Source organism: Typha angustifolia, chromosome 15, assembly GCF_048772165.1.
Source record: "Typha angustifolia cultivar Huaian chromosome 15, ASM4877216v1, whole genome shotgun sequence".
Lineage (NCBI taxonomy): Eukaryota > Viridiplantae > Streptophyta > Magnoliopsida > Poales > Typhaceae > Typha > Typha angustifolia.
The window spans coordinates 17,429,168-17,449,045 of NC_133253.1; the positions used below are offsets into that span (position 1 = coordinate 17,429,168).

Below are 19,878 nucleotides of genomic sequence, written 5' to 3' on the forward strand. Positions count from 1 at the left end.
AAAGTTTAGAGTGTACATAAAAAAGTTTCAGAAGAAAGCAAGATAATTTTTTTTTTTCTTATATTATGATATTGTCTGATACTAGAAACTCCAGAATAATTTTAAATCATTTATATATAGTTTTTCTTTTATCAATCTAAGTTAACTTTAACAGTGATTCATTATAGATAATCGTGCATGCCGAAAGAATTAATTTCATTCTTTATATTTAAACTAAAATTATTATTTTTTATTATATTTGACTAATCTATGTATCAAATTTGAAGATACTCTAATATATTTAAAATAATACTAATTAAATATATATATATATATAATAAATGTAAAAGATAAAGTGACACAAATTTCTCCGTAATATTTTAAAAGTTTTTTCATGTTAATCATGTAAAAAAGTTCGATTTAATTTAAGGCAAAGCCTCGAAGTCCGAACCCAGCCCGAATCCGCCTCGAACTTTGTTAAACCCCTTCTCCACTCCCTCGTCGTAAAATCCATACCCATGTCTCGAGGGTTCAACGGCGTCAGAGAGGACCTCGCCGACCTCCGGCGCCACTTCCTCGGCATTGTCTACTTCCTCTACCCTATCCTCTCCTCCTTCTCTCGCTCCGAACCTCGCCGTTCGCCGCCTCCGCGACCTACTTCGCGCCGAATCGCCGGGATGCTCGCCGATCTCGCCGAGTTCCGCGACGCCCTTCGCGACGGCCTCTCCGCCGTTTTAGGGGGATGTACCGAGAGAGAAAGCAGAGAGTCGAGCGCTCCGGAGTTCCTAGTTACGATCGACGGTGGTAAATTTTCTTTTTCATCCCTGACTCTATTACTAGCGATATAAAAGTGAAGATTTGTCTTCATCTTCAAGTGTTTGCTGACAGCTAGCGAAGGGAATTGCAATGGATATGATTATAATTAATATTACTATCAATCAGTTATAATTGTTGTTTTCCCAGAAGAATTCGTCTCCTATCAATCTTCGTTTGTTGAGCTATTGAATTGCTTGTCGGTTTTTATATTTCATATCATACCTTTGTTGATGCAGATTTTGATCTGTCTCACATTCCAGGAGAGCATATCCCAGCCATTGAAATATTTGCTCCAGATTTAGCTGCTCTTCGCAATAGACTTTGTCCTGCTTTTGTGAATGAGACTTTATTTTGGAGGACTTACATGGCACTGTTGCATCCAAGGCTTAATGATCATGATTCAGAGTTGATAGTAAGTCAGAGGGTAACAATTTAACTCTTGCGCATGCATATGGCATTTTTCATACACGACTTTGTTTACATGTTCAGACAATTTGGTAGGATGTATTTGGAAATACTGCATAGGCACCCATTTTAGACTAACTATTTGGTTTCTAGGTCCTATAAAATTGTATCTCGAAGTGTCAATCAATGTCCATATTTTTTTATTTGACATCTACTTTAATTGAGTAGATGTCAAAAGTACTCAAGACACAGTTTTTCAACCTTTTATAATAAGGGAAGGTGCTACATATGTTCTTGTTACTATTGTTTGGTGAAAAAATAATGAACATTTCCTGCTGTTGTTGATTTCATATTTTTATGTTATTCCTATAAATACTACATCATGAAATACATCAATCCAAACGGCCCCGAAATGTTCCCTCAATAGAACTGGATCAAGGTCTTTACTAATGTACAGTTGTTATTAGGCGATTGTGTTTCCAAAGTTTTCATAGAGAAAAAGTTAGCCTGATGATGAACATCCTTCACTTGTGCAGTTTCACTTTCACTTGCATGAGATTTAACTCTTATTGAACAAAATTGTCTCCAGTAATAGCATATGCTGCATTTCTTGTTGCATTTGGTAACAACTACAGTGTAGTAGAACAGAAGTAGCAGCTTTCTTGGCTCATATATTAATTCAGGTATTGCTTTACATGATATCCTTTTATATATCAATATCTCTTGGTAAATTCTCTTGATATTTGGTAAATTACTAAATTTGCTCATCTTTATACTGTAGTTGATTGATTGCATTGTTTCTCTGATTATTATTATTATTTTGTGGAAGCTTGACTTACTGACCTTGATTTCTGAGAATTCAAGTCATTCATGATGATAATTCTTTTAAAGGCCTGAGCTACGATATTTCCTGTATCACTTGGTTGCTAATTATCCAATAATCTTTTATCTTGTTTAGTGAGCTACCCAAGTCCTTCAAGGTGACAATTCTTTAAATTAATGAAATTATGGCATTAGAAGTTTCATTTTGTTAGTCCTCCTTGATAATCTATTCATATTTTCTGCAGCTCTTCAAGTTCAATAAGAATACTCCACGGAAATAAATTTGTTGTCCTTGTGAGAGAATTTGATAGTAGTCATAGTTATTTCAGTAAAATAGCATATTAGTTATGGTAATTCTAATCAAACCATGAGCAACATTACCTTAATGTGTAATAGAGGAGTCCTTTGTGAACATTTAAACATATGTTCTTAATCGATATGCCTAAGAGAGTGTTCTTTAAAATTAGGTTCAGATATGCAAACTCGCCATACATTCTATAGAAGTAGAAAAGTTCTTTTGTTCCTCTATTATAGTTTTGCCTTGCTATTGGTCAATCTTTTGCTTAGTATGAACCATATTATGTGCTCTTGTGAAAGTTAGTATTCTTCAGCATTTACCTCATTATCTATAATACTATCTGTAACATATGTTGAAGATGCTTGTTGAGGTCTAATTCTTCGACATGCAGAAGGAGATGCAGAATAGTATGGACTCACGAACCCATTACTATGAGGCTGCACAATCTTTATGGATTAACGACAAGGGAAGTATCATTCAGGAAGAGAACAATCATCAATCTTTAGGGAATCAAGTATTCACCATGCACAGATCTGAAGATTTATCATACAACCATATAGATGAGCGTAGTAATTTTCTTTTAGAAAAATACTTTAATTCATTTCTAGTAGACAGAATCGAACTAAGTTCAGATGATTCCATAAGAAAACTTGTTCCGTTTGGTCATATAGAAGATTCGGACTTTGAAGTCATCGATTTGCATTAGGTTTATCAGATTATATAGAGTAATTTTATTAGGTTGTTTTTTACTCTCTGATAGCGAAGATTTGTGGATATGCCCTTTCAAGGTGGTGCTAGTTTTTTCACGATATAAACTTGTAATTTTGAGTGATCCTGGGTTGACTCTGTTTGGAATATCTTGATGGGTCAGTTCATTGACCCATGGGAATTCGAAATTTCGTATTATGGGCATGACCCGTTAGATAATATAGCCCAATTTTATATAAAGTGGTTTGGGATGATTTTTTTTTTATCATTTCCCACAATTTACAAGTTGTTGAATTTGGATTGCTTAGTCAGGCTGCCAGAATTTTAAAGAAATATAGTCTTTAGTCTGGAAGTGGCTTCATCCAGTCAGATTGGGTCAAAACATGGTCGATGTTGAGACTTGAGAGTAACGGGAATCAAAATTAGTCATGGAGTTGTTTGTACTTTGCTACACCTTCTACCTGGAACGACGCTACGATCCAGGTACGCCCGCAGTTATGAACTCGGCTAAAATTAAGGCAAAGCAAACTGTACCTCACCACCTAAAATTATGACATATATACATCCTCCAGCCATGCTTCCATGAACTCGTACACTACTCGGAACATTCATCAATGATTAAAATAAAAAAAGCAACAAATTGAGCCCACTAAAACAAGCTCAAATGGGCCACGACGATGTAAAGAGCAATTGGCCCCACTGGTGCAAAACGGACGTCAAGAGATTTAATAAGAGCAAGAAGAAGCACAAGTAGTATAACAACCTTGAAAGTTTTGACTACCTCTGGTGCAAGATAAATTAGGACAAATGGCATTTAAATTTTGATCTAAAAGTAGTGAATACTGGCCCTTGATAACTTGTTTAGCCATGGAACCGCAAGAACACATTTGGGCCACCATGCACCAGTATGAAGTTTCCTGTGTGGAGTGTTCACGGGGGTTGATCATTTAAGAAAATCACTTTGAACTTATAAAGTACAGCTAAACTATTTATTTGCATCCATTAACGTCTTACAGATAGTATCAAGCATAGTAATTCAGACTGGATTTCTTCTTGGCCTGAACTTGGATGATCCCCTCGTTGAAATCTTCATGCGTGACCTGAAGACAAATGATTTGGTCACTTCAATTCTTATCTGAACAATGATAACTAGAGAAAACTTCAAATCACATACAACAGTAATTTACACATGCAAAAACCAACTTTTGGTCAGACGATTTACACCAATCATATAGATAGGACCCAAAATTTTAGCCAATGGCATGAAGATAGTATTAATTTATCAATCTTTGAGAAATGGAACGATTTAAAAGTCAAAAGGGAAGAAATGATAAGCGGAAGCAAGAAGAAGAGGGTAAAACCTCGGTTGCATCTCGACGAAGTGCAAGCATGCCAGCTTCTACACAAACTGCTTTCAGCTGCGCTCCATTAAAATCATCAGTTGAGCGAGCCAGTTCTTCAAAGTTGACATCAGGATGTACGTTCATCTTTCTCGAATGAATCTAAATTACAATACAGAAAATTAGTTTGATCGAATGCACTTTTATATATCAATATAAAGAAAACACAAGACAGAAGAAAAGGTACTATGAAGGGAACAAAAATCTATCAAAGACCACCTGCAAGATTCGAGCTCTTGCTTCTTCTGTTGGATGAGGGAACTCAATTTTACGGTCCAAACGACCAGATCGCATTAGAGCAGGATCAAGAATATCAGCTCGGTTAGTCGCTGCTATAACCTGTGAACAACCAAAAATAATGTCAAACTGAAAAAGAAAGAGACAAAAAGGGAGCATATGACTGCCATATGATAACATCTTACAGAGTCTAAATGTAGATATTCTCATACGATCAGAAGCCGACAGCTAGTGTACTGTTAATTTGTTATTTACTACTATTCATCTGTATTGCCTTTGATGATTTCACATGATAGCTTACTGATTACTGTATATACCTCAATATTTAACTTCAGATCATCTAATTTAGGCTCCATTTAGATGCATACCTCCCTCCCTCATCACAATTTTCCAATCAAAGATCAGATGATAAGAAATTGTCACTTCTTTGGTCAAACATTAATTATCATAACTTTCCTAACCCATCTCGAGGAAGGCATAAGGGATAACAATCAGTGATAAGAAATTGATTTGGACCCACAAGAAATTATTCCCCTCCATATTTTCCACCTCTCTTTAGTCTTTACCCAACAAGAGTGGTCAATGCCCCACCAAAACCTCAGGAATGATTACACTGCAATATCACACCCTCTCAAACAAAAAATGATAGTGGATAAGGATAAGAATAAGTCTGATTCTAGGACAAATCCTTTTATCAAAAGTTTCTTTTAGCATTTCAAAAGTAAGTAAGAGATTTAATCAAAGCAATGAAACTTAAGTTGCTATCAAGGTCCACATGCAAGTAAGTAATTTAGGAGAAAGAACAAAATATCGGACCTTTATCCGGTCATCACTGCTAAAACCATCGAGCTGATTAAGTAATTCCAACATTGTCCGCTGCACTTCCCTATCTCCACTTACTTCACTGAAAGTAGAAATCGAACAGAATATTATAACAATCTAAGAAGAGCTGATTTACAGGTAAAACCAGTTGCTAATCAGGTAGCTTACACTATTCACTTATGAATTCTTCTATGTAGACTTGGAAGCAATTTTCAGTTGAAATATTAACCATATACTTTAATCAGAATATATACTACAACTCTTTCAAGTAAAGATACCACAAACCCACAAAAGATGCAGAAGATAAATGAGGGAACTGATATTTACAGAGCAAGGATTACTATTGCCAGAGCAAACATAAGTAAAATGACCATTATATTATACCCATACTCTATCTTTTAAATGACTCCACTCCACTAAATCATATGAGGGTATTTTTGTCATTTAGAAAAAAGTTCCCTGTACATAACAACTTTTGCTCTGTAAAAATCATTTCCCAATAAATGTTGAGCATATCAAGCATTTTACATAAGAAAAAGAAGATTAACAACAGGCTTACAGCAAAGAGAAAACCTAAGAAATAAAAGGATGCATGAATGAACAAAGTTCTTGGACAGTCACAGAAATGGAGGGGCCTGCCTCAAGCAGGGAATAACTCGCGATAATTAGTATGTTAAATAAGTTACATGGTAATAAAATATAACACTCAAAGTTTCAGTTGATGAGATGCCGAAGTATCACAGTCTCAGTTGATGAGATGGCAAACTTGATCAGGAAATATTGTCCTTGTTTCATGATTTTTCAAATTGTTATTTTCAGTTTTACTTTGTAGTCCAATTTTATTTGAAACATTATAGAATCATAATCAACTGCAGTCCATCCATCTATCCATTATATGCTTGTGGTTATTGCATATGCGATCCATATATGGTTTCGGCTGCAAACATGGAATCAAGAATCTGATAATGTATTTCCACACAGACTTTCTAAAAGATTAAAACTATGATTAAAAGTTTAAAACTATGACATAATGATCAAAATAGTTCAAATTTAGAAGAGAAAAGGTGATGAAAGAAGACTTTTACATCAATCAGGAAAACATTCATAAACATAGGCACACAAATTCATTACCTGCATAGCAACTATAAAGAATAGCATACCACTACCAGTACATTCTGAAGAATTATGCTGATTCATAATATGAGGAACATAGCAAACCTGTCAAAACGCTTTGTCCCAATTGCATCAATTTCATCAATGAATATTATACAGGGAGATTTTTCCTTAGCAAGCTGAAAGGCATCGCGAACAAGCTTTGCGCCATCTCCAATGAACATCTGAATGATTCAAAGGACAATAAATTACTCAGATTAATGGATGTAGGAGACAATAAAAAGCATATCTCATATTTAAATTTTAAAAAACATGTAAAGGGCTTCCAACATCTTGTACTTCTTCATGAAATATTCAAACTAGATATGATATTATTTTTAATAGGTAAAATAATAACTGGCAGGAAACATGAAGAACTGTTCAAGCAACTGCAGCTCTGGATTAGTGTAGTGCAAGCAAAAGCTATTATATTCACAAGTAAGAACAAACCAGCAGAAGTAAGTGGATAAGAACAGAATCACAGAAAATGCAGTCACCTGAACAAGTTGAGGACCTGCTAGCTTCAAAAATGTTGCATTTGTTTGTGCTGCACAAGCGCGAGCCATCAGCGTCTTCCCAGTGCCAGGAGGTCCATACAAGAGCACTCCTTTAGGTGGACGAATTCCTAACTTCTGAAAACGATCCTTGTGCGTCATTGGCAACACAATAGCCTCAACAAGTTCTTGAATCTACAAAGTAACAATTACGATCAAGTGAACAATAAGAATAAAAACAAGCAGTGAGCAATTAATTGTAATAACCACCGACCAAAAACAACTCTAATCATTCCTGTAGGTTTGTAAATTTAAAATTTCCACTACAACAGATACGCTATTTACCTGCTTCTCAAGGCCACCAATATCATTGTAATCTTCTGTTGGTTTCTCATCAACTTCCATAGCCTTCACTCTTGAGTCATATTCTGAGGGAAGTGTGTCCAGTATCAAATAGCTGTCTTTGTTGACGCCAACCAAATCCCCAGGTTTAAGCTTATCGGGATCAACTAGTCCAACAACAGGAAGAAATATAGTCTGCAATAAAAAAGGACAGAAAAATCATGCCACTCATAGAGTCAGAAAACATGCTTCCTCACAAATAAAAACAATACTCAAGAGGGCACTGACAACTCAGGGTGATGCCCAGAGCAAAATAAATAAAGGCCAACAGAAGAAGGAAGAAAAGAAATTTCAGAAAAAAAAAAAGAACTGCATATTTTTTATATTATGAAGTCCATTTCTCAATCTCCAAAGAGAATACTTACCTATTCTTGTCTCTACTCATTTTCCATGTCTTGAAGTGTTGATACATGAACATAAATTATAATCAACAAGGCAAAGGATTTGTGATGTATTAATGTATCGATCTTCAAACCAGCAATATGTTTACACAAGATCTATTGGACAAATATAGAATCAAGTGAATTTCTCTCTGGTAGTTCAAACGGTGGAAAAATGCACTTAAGTTGGTTCTAATGAAACCGACCAATAAATTTTCTGAGACTGGACTACTTTAAAATCTCTTGTGAATTTAGCTCTCTAACTTAATGCAAGAGACCCAACAGATTTCTCTTTTTTTTCTGAATATGTTCCTGAAGCCTTACTGCAATTTTAGAGTATTCAAGCCTTTTCTTTTCCTCGTCTTTTTATTCTCCTAATCTTCTACAGAGAAACTTGAACATTAAAATGATAAATAAGGATCTTACCTGCCGTGTAGAAGTTTTCAAGACAACACATTTCCCTTTCCTTTGTGAATCTAGATCAACATTTGCACCGTCTTCCTCTGCCTCATCTTCAGGGTTCATTTCCAAAATCTATAGAAAACAAGAAAAAGTTTAGGAAGATGAGAAAAGCTAGAAGTATGGAGCAGTGCATTTTATTGTAGTAAGTGAACATCATAAGACAACTTAAACAGAAATTATTCAACTGTCTTCTTCCAACTTCTCCAGTACTTACACAGATTATAATTAACTCCTGGTCTACCATAAAAGTTAAAAAGAAAATTGGAATGAGTAGGCAATATGTAACAGATCAGTATGCATATAACATGCTGAATCATTCCAAAAAAAAAAAATAGTGGCCTGGTACTTTAATCAATAAGAGGCAATATTACAGAATCCATCTTATTTGACAATCATGTTTCATGAAAAGTCAGGTTGAATCTATTGATATCCTAACCACTTGGCAGGCTGTAAATCCCTGCGAGCAAATTGCAACAAAAAGGGTATGCATGGTTCAGACAGATACTTGGTACACAAACATCTTCATTTCTCTCTACCCTTTTTTTTTCCATTTTGGGCTGTTATTATAGGAAACAAAGACCAGAAAATGGTAAATCTTGGAAAGTGAGCAATAAAACTAGCAAATAAATATTTCTTCTTTTTTGCAAAAAAAAACATAAAAGGAGAGAGAACAGAACTAGACCTCAACAATATTGCCCACAAGGTAAGGAAGCTGCTTGTTTAGCTTAATCTTCTCTTGATTCTCCTTAATTTTCTCTTTAAACGACTCCAGCTCCAGATTGTTCCTCTGCAGCTCATCCTACAAATAATTCACAAACGAAACAACCAAATCGATAACAAATAACAAATGAAAGTCAAGCTGAGGACATCAAGAGAAGACAGAGAAGTATAAAGGCGAATGTTTAGGTTTCTTTCTTCTTCTTTTTTCCAAAGCCAACCTTGAGCACGCGGATCTCGTTGTCTAAAAGGCGAGACGCCCTAAGGATATCGTCCGTGGACATGGAGGCGAGCTGGTCGTCCTCCGCGCTCGACTCCTCCATCATCACCGCTGCGCTTGAAGCCATTGAAGACGAGATCGAAGAGAGAAAGGATGCGAACGTTGCTAGGGCTCAGGAAGTGAAGCGTGCGAAGCGACGCACTCGAAAGAGTCGAGACATGAAGAATACTCCCAAGTTCGCGGCCGCGGGTTAGGGAAGGGAAGCAGCCCAACCCGGAAACCATCTCGAGCTATCGGGTTCCGAACCCTTAGCGGACAAATGGATAATTATCCGTTTCGATTCGGATCCTTGTTACATCCATATCTCGCGAATGACCCGTTTACTATTATATCATAAGCTTGGCAAACTTAAGGATATCCATATGCAAAAGGGTTCACAACGAGGCCAACATAGTATCTTTTGGTTTTACCAGCCCAATAAAACTTATTGGTTTGATTTTTTTGTGGCTGTTTGGAGTTAATATTAAGTTGATATTTTATGAGTGTTATAGGAAGCATAAGTGGATTTTGCTGTTTAATTGTACTTTAATTTTTTAATTTAATATATAAAATTGAGTGGCCATGTTTTCTAAAGTTGATGAACATTGTATTAGATGAATATTGTGATATAAGTGGATGACCACTTTAAATAAAGTTAGATAAATTAATTTTCAACTCACTTTCTGCAACAAAATAATAATAAGTATGTCAAACAAGCACTAGAGATATCTCTCATATCTTTCACAATATTTTATAATTTTCATGTCTCCTCTAAATTTTAAATCTAAGTGAAATAATAAATGACAGTGATGTGCCAAATGACTAGGATACCACCTGCTTGGGTTCTCTCTTTCTTATGTTTTAGTTAAAACTAAGAATTCGTATAATAGAAAATATCCCTCAAACTTTCAATCTACGAGAGAACTATAGACATAAGATGCATGGTTATCTTTACAGTTTATAATCAACTTACCAAGTTAGGCACACTGAGACACAAACAAAAGAGAAAGAAGACCCACAAGCTCAGGCTCTCCAAATGACAGATTCTTTGAGGTTGTAGTCGAATCATTTGAAACAATACATACTTTTGCAACCAACTTCAACAAAAGAGAACCAGCAAACCCAACGAATCTCACTTTTAAGTTTCTAGTTCTAACAAAATGAATGTCTCTATCTCCATTCACAGGAACAAATTTGTGAACTCAGAGCTCTCCCATCGTCATCGCCAGAGCGACACCATCACACTACCGTCAATGTCATCGCCGTGATTACCACCACGGCCGGTCGACAATGAGAACGAAGGGAGATACAAGAGTGCTTCCGTGACTAACGAGGATATAACCATTAAGATCCTTAAAATGTACATTTTTTCATAATTACCTCGATAAAAATTTAATTTAATTTTATATCTTCAATTAATTTTAATTATTTACATATATTATATGCATGTAATATAATCTTCTTGATTAATATGTTCTTTTATTTAATGTAATGTTATTTTTGAACCTATACCGGAAAATCAGTATAGAGTATAAAAATCAGTTATTATAGCTGTTAGATTAGGATTATAAATATTATAGGGTATTGAGGTAATTACTTAAGCGCGTAAAGGTCATTAATAAGACCGACAACAGAATAATAGGAGGGGCAATTGCATTGAATTCATAATTTACAAGGGATTATAACAAAACAAGTTTAAAAGATCTCCGTAAAAATTGAATATAGTTCTAAGAATATAAATATAATTAATCCAAAATTTTATACCTTAACTGTAGTAATTTACTCTCCTTATGTTACCCTTTTGTAAACTTATATATGGAACCTATATGAGAGAAGAAAACAGCGACGCAAAGAAGAATAATTATCTGTGTGTGTTTTAAGTACGTCAAGATTTGGTTATAGATTCACTCATTTTATAGATTACTGTTCCATCTAGTAATAATCACAGCCGTCCAATACTTCCAGCCCAGTCTCCCAGCACTATCCGGGGCATTCCTAAATATTACTTCCGTTCGCGAGCGAGTTCGTCGTCAAGCCGCTCTTCTCTCCCCTCGACCGCCCCCGCTCTTAAAAGAGAGAGAGAGAGAGAGAGAGAGAGAGAGAGAGAGAGAGAGAGAGAGAGAGAGAGAGAGAGAGAGAGAGAACTACGCTGCCGCCGCCAACTGCCGAGTTTATTACCCGTATGCCACTCTTTCTTTGCCTTCTTGTCGTCAAAATTCTGAGTCCCGTAATTTATTCTTACGAAATTTATCGGCGGAAATAGCTCGACGAGCCTTAAAATTTTGTCTTCCATAGTGTACGATATCTTCTTTGGGTTGTCTTTGGCTTTGACATCTAGGAGATGGGTTTCTCCCTTTGTTGGCCTTTGGATGCTTTTGGATCGGATTTGAGTTGGTAGATTACGGAACAATGGGGTTTTATCCATCTTGATGTTGTTCCGGCCGTCTGCGTTCAATGTGGATGTGGTATAATAGACTTAGTTATCTCCGTGTGAACGAGAGAGTTGCGATGTGAATGATAAAATTTTTACGTCGTTCAGCAGTCTCAACTTGCATTGAAGTGATCCAGAACTTTGGTAACTTTTGAGAGCGGCTTTGTTTCTAGCTTTATCACTGAAGTAGTCGATTTTGCAAAGTTGCTAAATTCTCTAAGGCTAGCAGGAGATTGATTGTCTCCCAACCCTGTATCTGTTCCCAAGTCTGATTGTAAAGCGCTTTAAAATTATGCTTGGGAGATATATTCGAGATATGAAAATGAAAATGAAAATTTAACTGCTGCAAAATTAGTTTCTACACTGGATATAAGATGCAGAAACTAGTAATCATCGTTTACTTTGAATTTAGTATGAAGGCAATGGTAATGGAGAGGATATGCTTTGCTATCTCATTCTTATAAAACGGGTTTGGTTTTGGAGATCTTGTTTCTTAAGGAAACTCTCATAAAGGAAAGATATGGTATATGATTGCCAGGTATCGATTCTCTTATTATATAGTAAATTCATATTTTTTATGAAACAGAGTTTAGGAAATAATTTTTCTTGATATGTTCTTGTAGTAGGATGGCGCAATGCAACATGACAAGATGTGCTATGCAATTGCATGGCCAAGTGGCGATGTAGTACAACATGGGAGTTTTAAGTGATGGCATCGCACAACATACCTTGGCTGCTGTTGCTTTTATATATTGTTCAAATTTGTTGAGATGAGCAAACCATTATTTGGAATCAATAGCTTTGAGTCAGTTAAGAGTTCTGCAATAGTTCTTTTTTCATGATTGGACCTAAACTAAGCACGTGTGTTAACACATATTTCTCTGTTTCTTTTGATCCATACTCTTGGTTAACCTACAGAATTAGTATATGAGACGCAACCTATCAGAAATAGTTTTATTTGTGTAAAGTTAGGGTCTAGGACTACCAAAATTTGAGGGTTACGTATGAATATTATTAAGATGCTTGAGCATGTCTAACCTAGATCACATAATATATTATGTTGATTCAAGTGCAAGATTTAACAAGGAGATAACACCAGAAAAATTTCAGATACAAGCAGCAAGAAATATATTGATGATCTTGATGTGCTTTTCAATTATTTTAGCAAGTGAACAAGCACAAATAATTTGTATGTCCACCAGTAAAGAGTTATTAGATGCAACTTTTGAAGTGCAAATACATCAGAGACTGAAGTATAATGATCAACCGTTGACTTGATGGCTTGATGCTTTCCTTTTGGTACCTTGCTTCAACTTGAATGTGTTAGTTGCTATATTGTATACATCATGATTATTGCTACTCACTGGATATAATATGTGCATGTGGACACTTCTTAAAATGTCTTATCACTAAAACAGGAAACATGGATAAAACTTGACAAATTTAGCGTACTTGTTATTTCGACTGGAGGAGCCTTTCATGTTTGCTATATTTTGTTTTTGACTGACTAATGAAGGCAATGCTAACATACTAAGTACCAATCATGGCTTGCACTTCAGAAAATGTCAAAGTGAAGACAACCTTCTATTATTTTGTGTGAAGTGGTAGAAGTTCTTTTTATCATGGAAATTAATAAAAAAATTTAGTTGATGTTATGGCCGTGAATATATAGGTACGCTGTTATATGCGCATTGATAGATGGACTTATTTTGTGCTTTATGGTGTTTTTTAGTGAACAAATCAGGGAAGATTGATTCATTAATTATTATCAAATCTTACAACTAACAATACTCTTATAAATGCATATAAGCCACTTTTTGCTTGTCGCTGCTATCCAAAGTGATACAGATATAAGCGTTGTCTGCTCAATTTACTTGTGTTCAGCAGGATTTATAGTTTCAGCACATCTCTTTGGTGCTCCCCTTTCTACCTGAGCATCTTTAATATCCATTCTGTAACAATGTGGAATGATAAACAGAAGAACATGATGGATTCAGGCCAAAGAATGAAATCAATGAATTACACTACCATTTCTGACGGGCCATTTTCAGTTGCAGCATCAAGAAAAAGAAAAGATGACTTTGATCTTTGTTGCAACTTCCATGATGGTGTTTCACCTGGATCTTGGACAGGCAGGATAAGACAACCCTTGAACAGAGAATTTAATTTACAACAGAGCGCAGTTGCACCTCAGGGAACTAATCTCCAGCAGAGAACTGAAGATCTATATTTTTCTCAAACTTCACAGCGTGCCAAACAGCTAAACGCAGAACCTCAATCTGGGAACTACCAGTTTTACAATGTCAGCAATTCTTCAATGACAATTAGTATGCATGCAAATGATGTAAATACACAAGAACTCGCAATCAGCAATTCCAGTCCCATCATATTACATGAAAAAGGACCATTCCATCCATGTAGGACATTTTCTGCAGAATTCCCTAAACTCACTGAGAAATGCTTTACAGATCATATAGCCAATCAACCTGAATTAGCTGAGTCCCAGTCATACTATACTCGAAGTAGTGGCCAAATGGAGAATTGTCAGGCTCCAATTAAATCATATGTTGGGATGAATTTGGAACAAGGAGTCTATGGTATGCTAAGTAAACCATATCCAAGATCTGCAATTTCTCAAGGTCTTTGTAGTGAAATAAGGTATGGCAATCATTGCAATAATACTACTGGCGCCAATTTGGATATGAGATACATAGATCAAAGTCACAAGATGATGCTTCAAAAGCCAAGTTCCTTAGAACCTTCTAGCCGTGAACAAGAATATCGGAATTGTGAAAGGATGGAAATTACCACTCATTATTCTGTGTGTTCTGCAATCAAAGTTGCAGAAAAGGAGAATAGTAAAAGATACAAGGATGCAGATCATCCCATTGAAGGAGGTATAAAACCAGTTGAGCTCGGTAGTGGGTTGCCTTCTCACAATTTGGATGAAAAAATCAAGTCAATTGCTGGAAATTTATCTCCTATAGTTCCTGAAAAGCTGTGGGATGGGTCACTTCAGCTGAGTCCTTCTACAATGGTGTCTACACTTGCCTTCTTCAAAAGGTTCCTAACTTCTCTTGCTAGTGTAGTCATATATTTTCCACAGTCTAGGGTTAATACCTTTTCAGAAGCTGCTCTTGGTGCTCGCCTTACATCATAAATTGACATCATTACTCACTATACCCATAACGTGCTTTGACTGCTTATGTCACGGACTATTAACTTCAATCCTATCCTCTAATAAATTCAATTTCCTAGATTGTCCCATGCAAAAAGTTATTCCAGTGTGGAGTTATATATGTTACATAGAACAGAACAATGCATTCACCTTTCTTGAGAACATTAACTGGTGATATATCTGAATGAGGTGACATGAATAATGGACCTCACACATGTGCTGATGACAAATGTACAGATACATTCAGTTATATATATGTACTTATATCTATGTATGTAAGAAAAATGATGTTGGTTCAACTCTTCTAAAGACTGATATGATATAGTTAGGATCACAACTCAAATACATCATAGACAAATAGAACAGTTATCTTCAAACACTATAGAAACATAACATTTGCAAGCAATTAACCTTTAGGGAGTTCAGTACATCTCCATGCCTTAATTTCCTAAACAGAGCCAGATTCTCCTATACTGTCAGGAAGTGGTCATCTGTCTATATAAGAGAAGCATCTGGGCATAAGGAGGTTTCGCCATTTCTTTTAATTTATTAATGTTTGCAATGTGGCCTATGAAGTCTGGAAAACTTTTAACCTAAGAATGAGAGACAATGTAGGAATCAACTCTAATTGAATGGAGTGCTAACATCATGCTGTAGTAAAAAAATGGCATGTTCATGCAGGGGATTCTAATTGCTATGCTAAATCCTATAAGGGAAAATAATGGAAGCTGGGGTAAAATTAAAAAAAAAAAATACAGGAGAATGTTAAAAACCATATTCCAGGTGCAACTAACCTAAACTAATCACAAATTCATAATTGTTCATAAGTGAATAACCGGGGTGGAATTAAGTTGATCCCATTTATATGTAGTAGGACTTCTTAATTTATAACCTTTATCCTTCTTCCATCAAGAGAAATAAGTTCAGAGTTGTACTCGATCCTCGTCATCTCTCCCAGCTTGAAGTCAACTGCTTAGCTTTCCATTTCTGGAGAACTCTTCTCTATCAAGTCCTATGGTGGGCTTCTTTCAGGCTCTCACATCGAGATTTTAGAAAAGAGATACCTAGGAAAATCTGAGAGAAGAGGGAGAGAAAGTAGCCCATGGAGCACCAGAGGCAGTGGAGAGCACAAATTGCTTGCAAGAGAGAGGGAAAAATAGCTCATGGAGTTCTGGAGGACAGCTCTTTCAGTTTTCTTTTGACAAATTTGTGTAAACTCTGGTCCGTAACATTCTCCTCACGGATTTCTTTTCAAGAAATTTGATGTCTTCAGGTAAATTGTTGACATCCTACCTCATGCATGCCTTTGTTCATAGATCTGATTGTAGTGTTCTGTTTAACAAGCCGTAGTACCTAAATTAAGCAAATTATTACTAGACAGCTATAATTCTATTTTGGAGCTTCTAGAATTTTCCTTTCTGTTTTTCACTTGAATGTTTGAAGAAAAAGAAGGTGAATGCATTGAAATTAATGAATTTGTTTGTTGTTTCTTCATAGTGGTGAGAGGACTCAAGATATCAAGTGGCCTGAACATGTAGAAATTAAAGGAAAAGTGAGACTGCAGGCATTTGAAAAGTTCATTCAGGAGCTCCCTCACTCTCGTAATCGTTCTTTGATGGTAAGATCTTATTCTTTCTAACGTTATTACCTTTTAAGTGTGAGTCCTGCACCTTTCTCATTTAACAAATACAAGGCCTACTATGATGGTATAGCAAGCACATCAAATTCTGCAGAATGTTAAACTGGTGATCAAACTAAACAAAGGAACCTACCAGTTTAAGATTAATCAATAGAACTCATGGTCATTTTATCATCGCTTGATATAATATGTTGATAGATTCTAATTGTTTAGGTACTTGGGTATTTTTTTTAAAGTTTGTTGTCTTTGAAGTATGTAGTTTAAGAAAATCTATAAGCTAATATAATCTTTCTTCTTGACAATCAAGGACACATCTTGAATACTAATACCGTGTAATTATGTTGGAAGGACTATTTTCCCTCTAAGTTATGTATCTATTTTTTGTGCTTCCAAACTAATTACTTCGCTGTTACTTACATCAACTGATCATGACATGCAGCTGAGATTAATTTGATTCTAAGATGAATGAGCGATAAGGTTAGAAAATAAAATATTATTACATGGAAATTTTGGAGTCTCATTAATGGAGAATAAGATGTGAGAGAAATTTAGAAGGTTGATTCAACATGCCTTGAGATACATGGTACACCTCTAACGTTAAGTGATTCAGTTCTGGATGCAAGAGTTGCACGGTCAAGGAAGACCTACAGTACTTGGTAGAAACACTATAGCAGATGATACAACAACTTTTTTTATTGACCAACGACCTTATCCAGGATACAGTAAAATGGATATAGGATTCAGGTAGTTTTCCCCAATGAATTGGAATAGAGGGTTTATTTTATTGTTAAATTGAATGAGATAATATATCCACAGAGTGTACCAGGACTCGATTAGTTCTTAGACCATTTTGAGATGCTTTTTTTATTTTAATATCTCATGTTTCCCATGTAAAAGGGTTTTTTAGCCACATGATGTCCCATTTTACTAGTATTCTTTCAGGTGGGAAGATCATGATGCTGTGTTTCAACTTTTCTTTGCCCTTGTTCTCGTTTACTTGCACACTTTTGAAGCAAAAGGATTTTCCAACGAAGATATTTTCTGAATGTTTAGTAAATATTTTCAAATCATAAGTTTGCACAAGTTATGCTAGTTTTAAGTGTGATTATTGTTGCGGATATGTATTTTCAGGTTACTTCTCTATGTTGGAAGGTGGGATCCTCCAAAGCTGGGTTGATGGGTATGAAGGAAGTATGTCAAAAATTTATTGTTTATGATAAGTAATCTTCATTATATGCATTGAAATTTCATAAATTATTAATCACATATGGCTTTGACTATCCAGGTAGCCAAAAGTTACAGAGAAAGTGAGAGGGTTGGGTTTGCACAGATCTGTTCAGGTTTTGATCTGTATGTCTGTCCTCGAAGTGAGACCATAATAACCATTCTTGCGAAATATGGTTTCTTCAAGGGTATTATGGCTATTGAAGAAGATCAGGATTCATTAATTGGTTGTGTTGTATGGCGCAGAAGCCACCAATCATCAAATGCTGTCACTAAGAAGTCAGATTTAAAAAAGGTTTTCTTATCAGAGCAACCACTTCTATCCCCTGAGTCTTTGGCTGCAGAAGTGAAGTCACCACTCGCAGAAGGATGTAATTCAGAGGGTAAAAAAGCTTCACCATGCTCAAAGAGATTGGTGGGTGCTTCAGGCCAAATTTTAGCTGATACTAGATCTTCTCCTTCTGGTACAATACGCAATATGACTACTGAAAATGAGATTATCCAGTCAAGTAACAGTTTGTCTAGCATTGGTAGTTCCCAAAAGAATAATGCCCTTGAAACTGGCCCGTTGTTCCCATATAACCCTCTCAATCCAGTTCAGCTCCCTCCTGGAGATACATCTGAATTTAAACAAGTTTCTCTTCCTGGGCCACCTCCCTTGCCATCTCATCTTCTACAGAGAATTACGGAGTCCTGCATAACTGCACAAAAGGTTCATAGATTCATAGATCATCTTCATTTGCAGTAATTTAATTGTATTATTTGCTACTTGGAGTTAACCTAGATTAGATTTTGTCTTCCCTGGTTCTGTCTGCAGGAATATAGGGACGCTGCACTCAAGGTTGAGAATTTCAGCGGTAATATTGCAGAACCTATGAGATCTTCTATTACCGGTGAGTCAATAGGGATCCTTCATACTCTTCCTCCATTGATGTCACAATCTAAGAATGGTGTTCATGGCCCAGATGAAGATGATGACCTACCAGAATTTGACTTTAGTGATGCATGTGGATTTAAGATTAACAGAGTGGGCAACTACACTTTCTCAGCTGTTCCTCCATTTACCAAGCAACTCCCAGTTGAAAAGGTCGAGAATGATGGTGGATGCATGCCTCCTGAAGTATTTAATAAGAAGTCAGATGGAGATATTCAGCGAATACCACTGACTCCATCTTTTCAATCTGGATCATTTAGTACTTTTCAAGGAATCTCACTGCCAACAAAATTTGGAAACTTTGATTCAGAAAACAAGCCTGCATTCCAGGCATCTCCCAAGGGGGGTAAAGATCCAGTTCAATTAATATCTAATTGCAGTTTGCAAACCAAGAGTTGTTGGAATGATGACGATGATGACATGCCAGAGTGGTGCCCCCCAGAACTAGAACATCTTGACCAACTTCCAAGCACAACAACAAAAGTGCCCTTTTCAATTCCTAAGACCACATCGGAAATTGCAGCACCGCATTCTGTGTTTCCTCCTCTACCTCCGACATCTCTAAGCCCGACAAGAAGCTCAGGTTTCCTCTCTCAGTATCGGCAGGGAATTTTAGGTCCATGCCCAGCACCGGCACAAGCAAGACCAGCAGCTGGATTCACTCACTTTGGTCCAGACCCCTGTATGCCATACCACATAAACCGATCTTCGATGTCTCCAACCAGCAGATCAAATATGAAGCCAAGTCGATCTCATGCTCATAAGACTCATCGGATATCGCAGAGGCCCCGAGGTTTTCATTTGTAAATGTTTGGTTCCTCATGTTGTAGTAGCTTAGCATGTTAAGAGCTATTGGCAGTTGTTCCAGATGAGTATCCAATAGAGTTGTACAGACGCCGCACAGAATGAGAAGCTTTTCAAGTGACACACAAAGTTCTATAACCGTGTTCTGAGATGATTAAGCCTGCTTCTATGAGGACAGCTTAACCTGAACAGCAGAAAATGGATCTCAGCTGTTTATTGTTTGAGAATTCAGTGTTCTTGCAATAATTCTAAGTGGCGTTTGGTTGTGGTACAAGTCCTGATTTAGTTTAGCTATGCTTATTTTTTAAATTTTAA

The 19,878-nt window shown here is 36.2% G+C and overlaps 3 protein-coding genes across 10 annotated transcripts; 2 read left to right on the forward strand and 1 right to left on the reverse strand.

Annotated features, from left to right (window-relative positions):
- Positions 1 to 443: 443 nt before the first annotated feature.
- LOC140778546 (uncharacterized) lies at positions 444 to 3,266 on the forward strand. 3 transcript variants are annotated; one of them, XM_073123329.1, is made up of 3 exons: positions 444 to 783; positions 1,032 to 1,219; positions 2,712 to 3,266. In XM_073123329.1, the coding sequence occupies exons 1-3, from the start codon at positions 498 to 500 to the stop codon at positions 3,024 to 3,026; spliced, it is 789 nt and encodes a 262-aa protein (XP_072979430.1). In that variant the 5' UTR covers positions 444 to 497; the 3' UTR covers positions 3,027 to 3,266. The 3 variants fall into 3 exon arrangements, with proteins under 3 accessions (XP_072979430.1, XP_072979431.1, XP_072979432.1); XM_073123330.1 differs by having other exon boundaries at positions 1,032 to 1,207; XM_073123331.1 differs by having other exon boundaries at positions 1,056 to 1,219.
- A 465-nt stretch (positions 3,267 to 3,731) lies between these two features.
- Positions 3,732 to 9,553, reverse strand: LOC140779718 (26S proteasome regulatory subunit 6A homolog). Its single transcript, XM_073124953.1, has 11 exons — positions 9,316 to 9,553; positions 9,060 to 9,176; positions 8,342 to 8,449; positions 7,479 to 7,670; positions 7,137 to 7,328; positions 6,706 to 6,824; positions 5,482 to 5,569; positions 4,648 to 4,767; positions 4,390 to 4,530; positions 4,043 to 4,128; positions 3,732 to 3,945 (listed from the first exon to the last, which is right to left on the reverse strand). Exons 1-10 carry the CDS (start codon positions 9,439 to 9,441, stop codon positions 4,051 to 4,053), a joined length of 1,281 nt encoding a protein of 426 aa, XP_072981054.1. The 5' UTR covers positions 9,442 to 9,553; the 3' UTR covers positions 3,732 to 3,945; positions 4,043 to 4,050.
- Positions 9,554 to 11,354: 1,801 nt separating this feature from the next.
- On the forward strand, positions 11,355 to 19,863 carry LOC140777636 (uncharacterized). 6 transcript variants are annotated; one of them, XM_073121878.1, is made up of 7 exons: positions 11,355 to 11,533; positions 12,197 to 12,322; positions 12,408 to 14,847; positions 16,460 to 16,580; positions 17,733 to 17,792; positions 17,887 to 18,537; positions 18,643 to 19,863. In XM_073121878.1, the coding sequence occupies exons 3-7, from the start codon at positions 13,745 to 13,747 to the stop codon at positions 19,564 to 19,566; spliced, it is 2,859 nt and encodes a 952-aa protein (XP_072977979.1). In that variant the 5' UTR covers positions 11,355 to 11,533; positions 12,197 to 12,322; positions 12,408 to 13,744; the 3' UTR covers positions 19,567 to 19,863. The 6 variants fall into 6 exon arrangements, with proteins under 6 accessions (XP_072977979.1, XP_072977981.1, XP_072977980.1 ...); XM_073121880.1 differs by lacking the exon at positions 12,197 to 12,322 and having other exon boundaries at positions 13,669 to 14,847; XM_073121879.1 differs by lacking the exon at positions 12,197 to 12,322 and having other exon boundaries at positions 13,672 to 14,847.
- Positions 19,864 to 19,878: the final 15 nt, after the last annotated feature.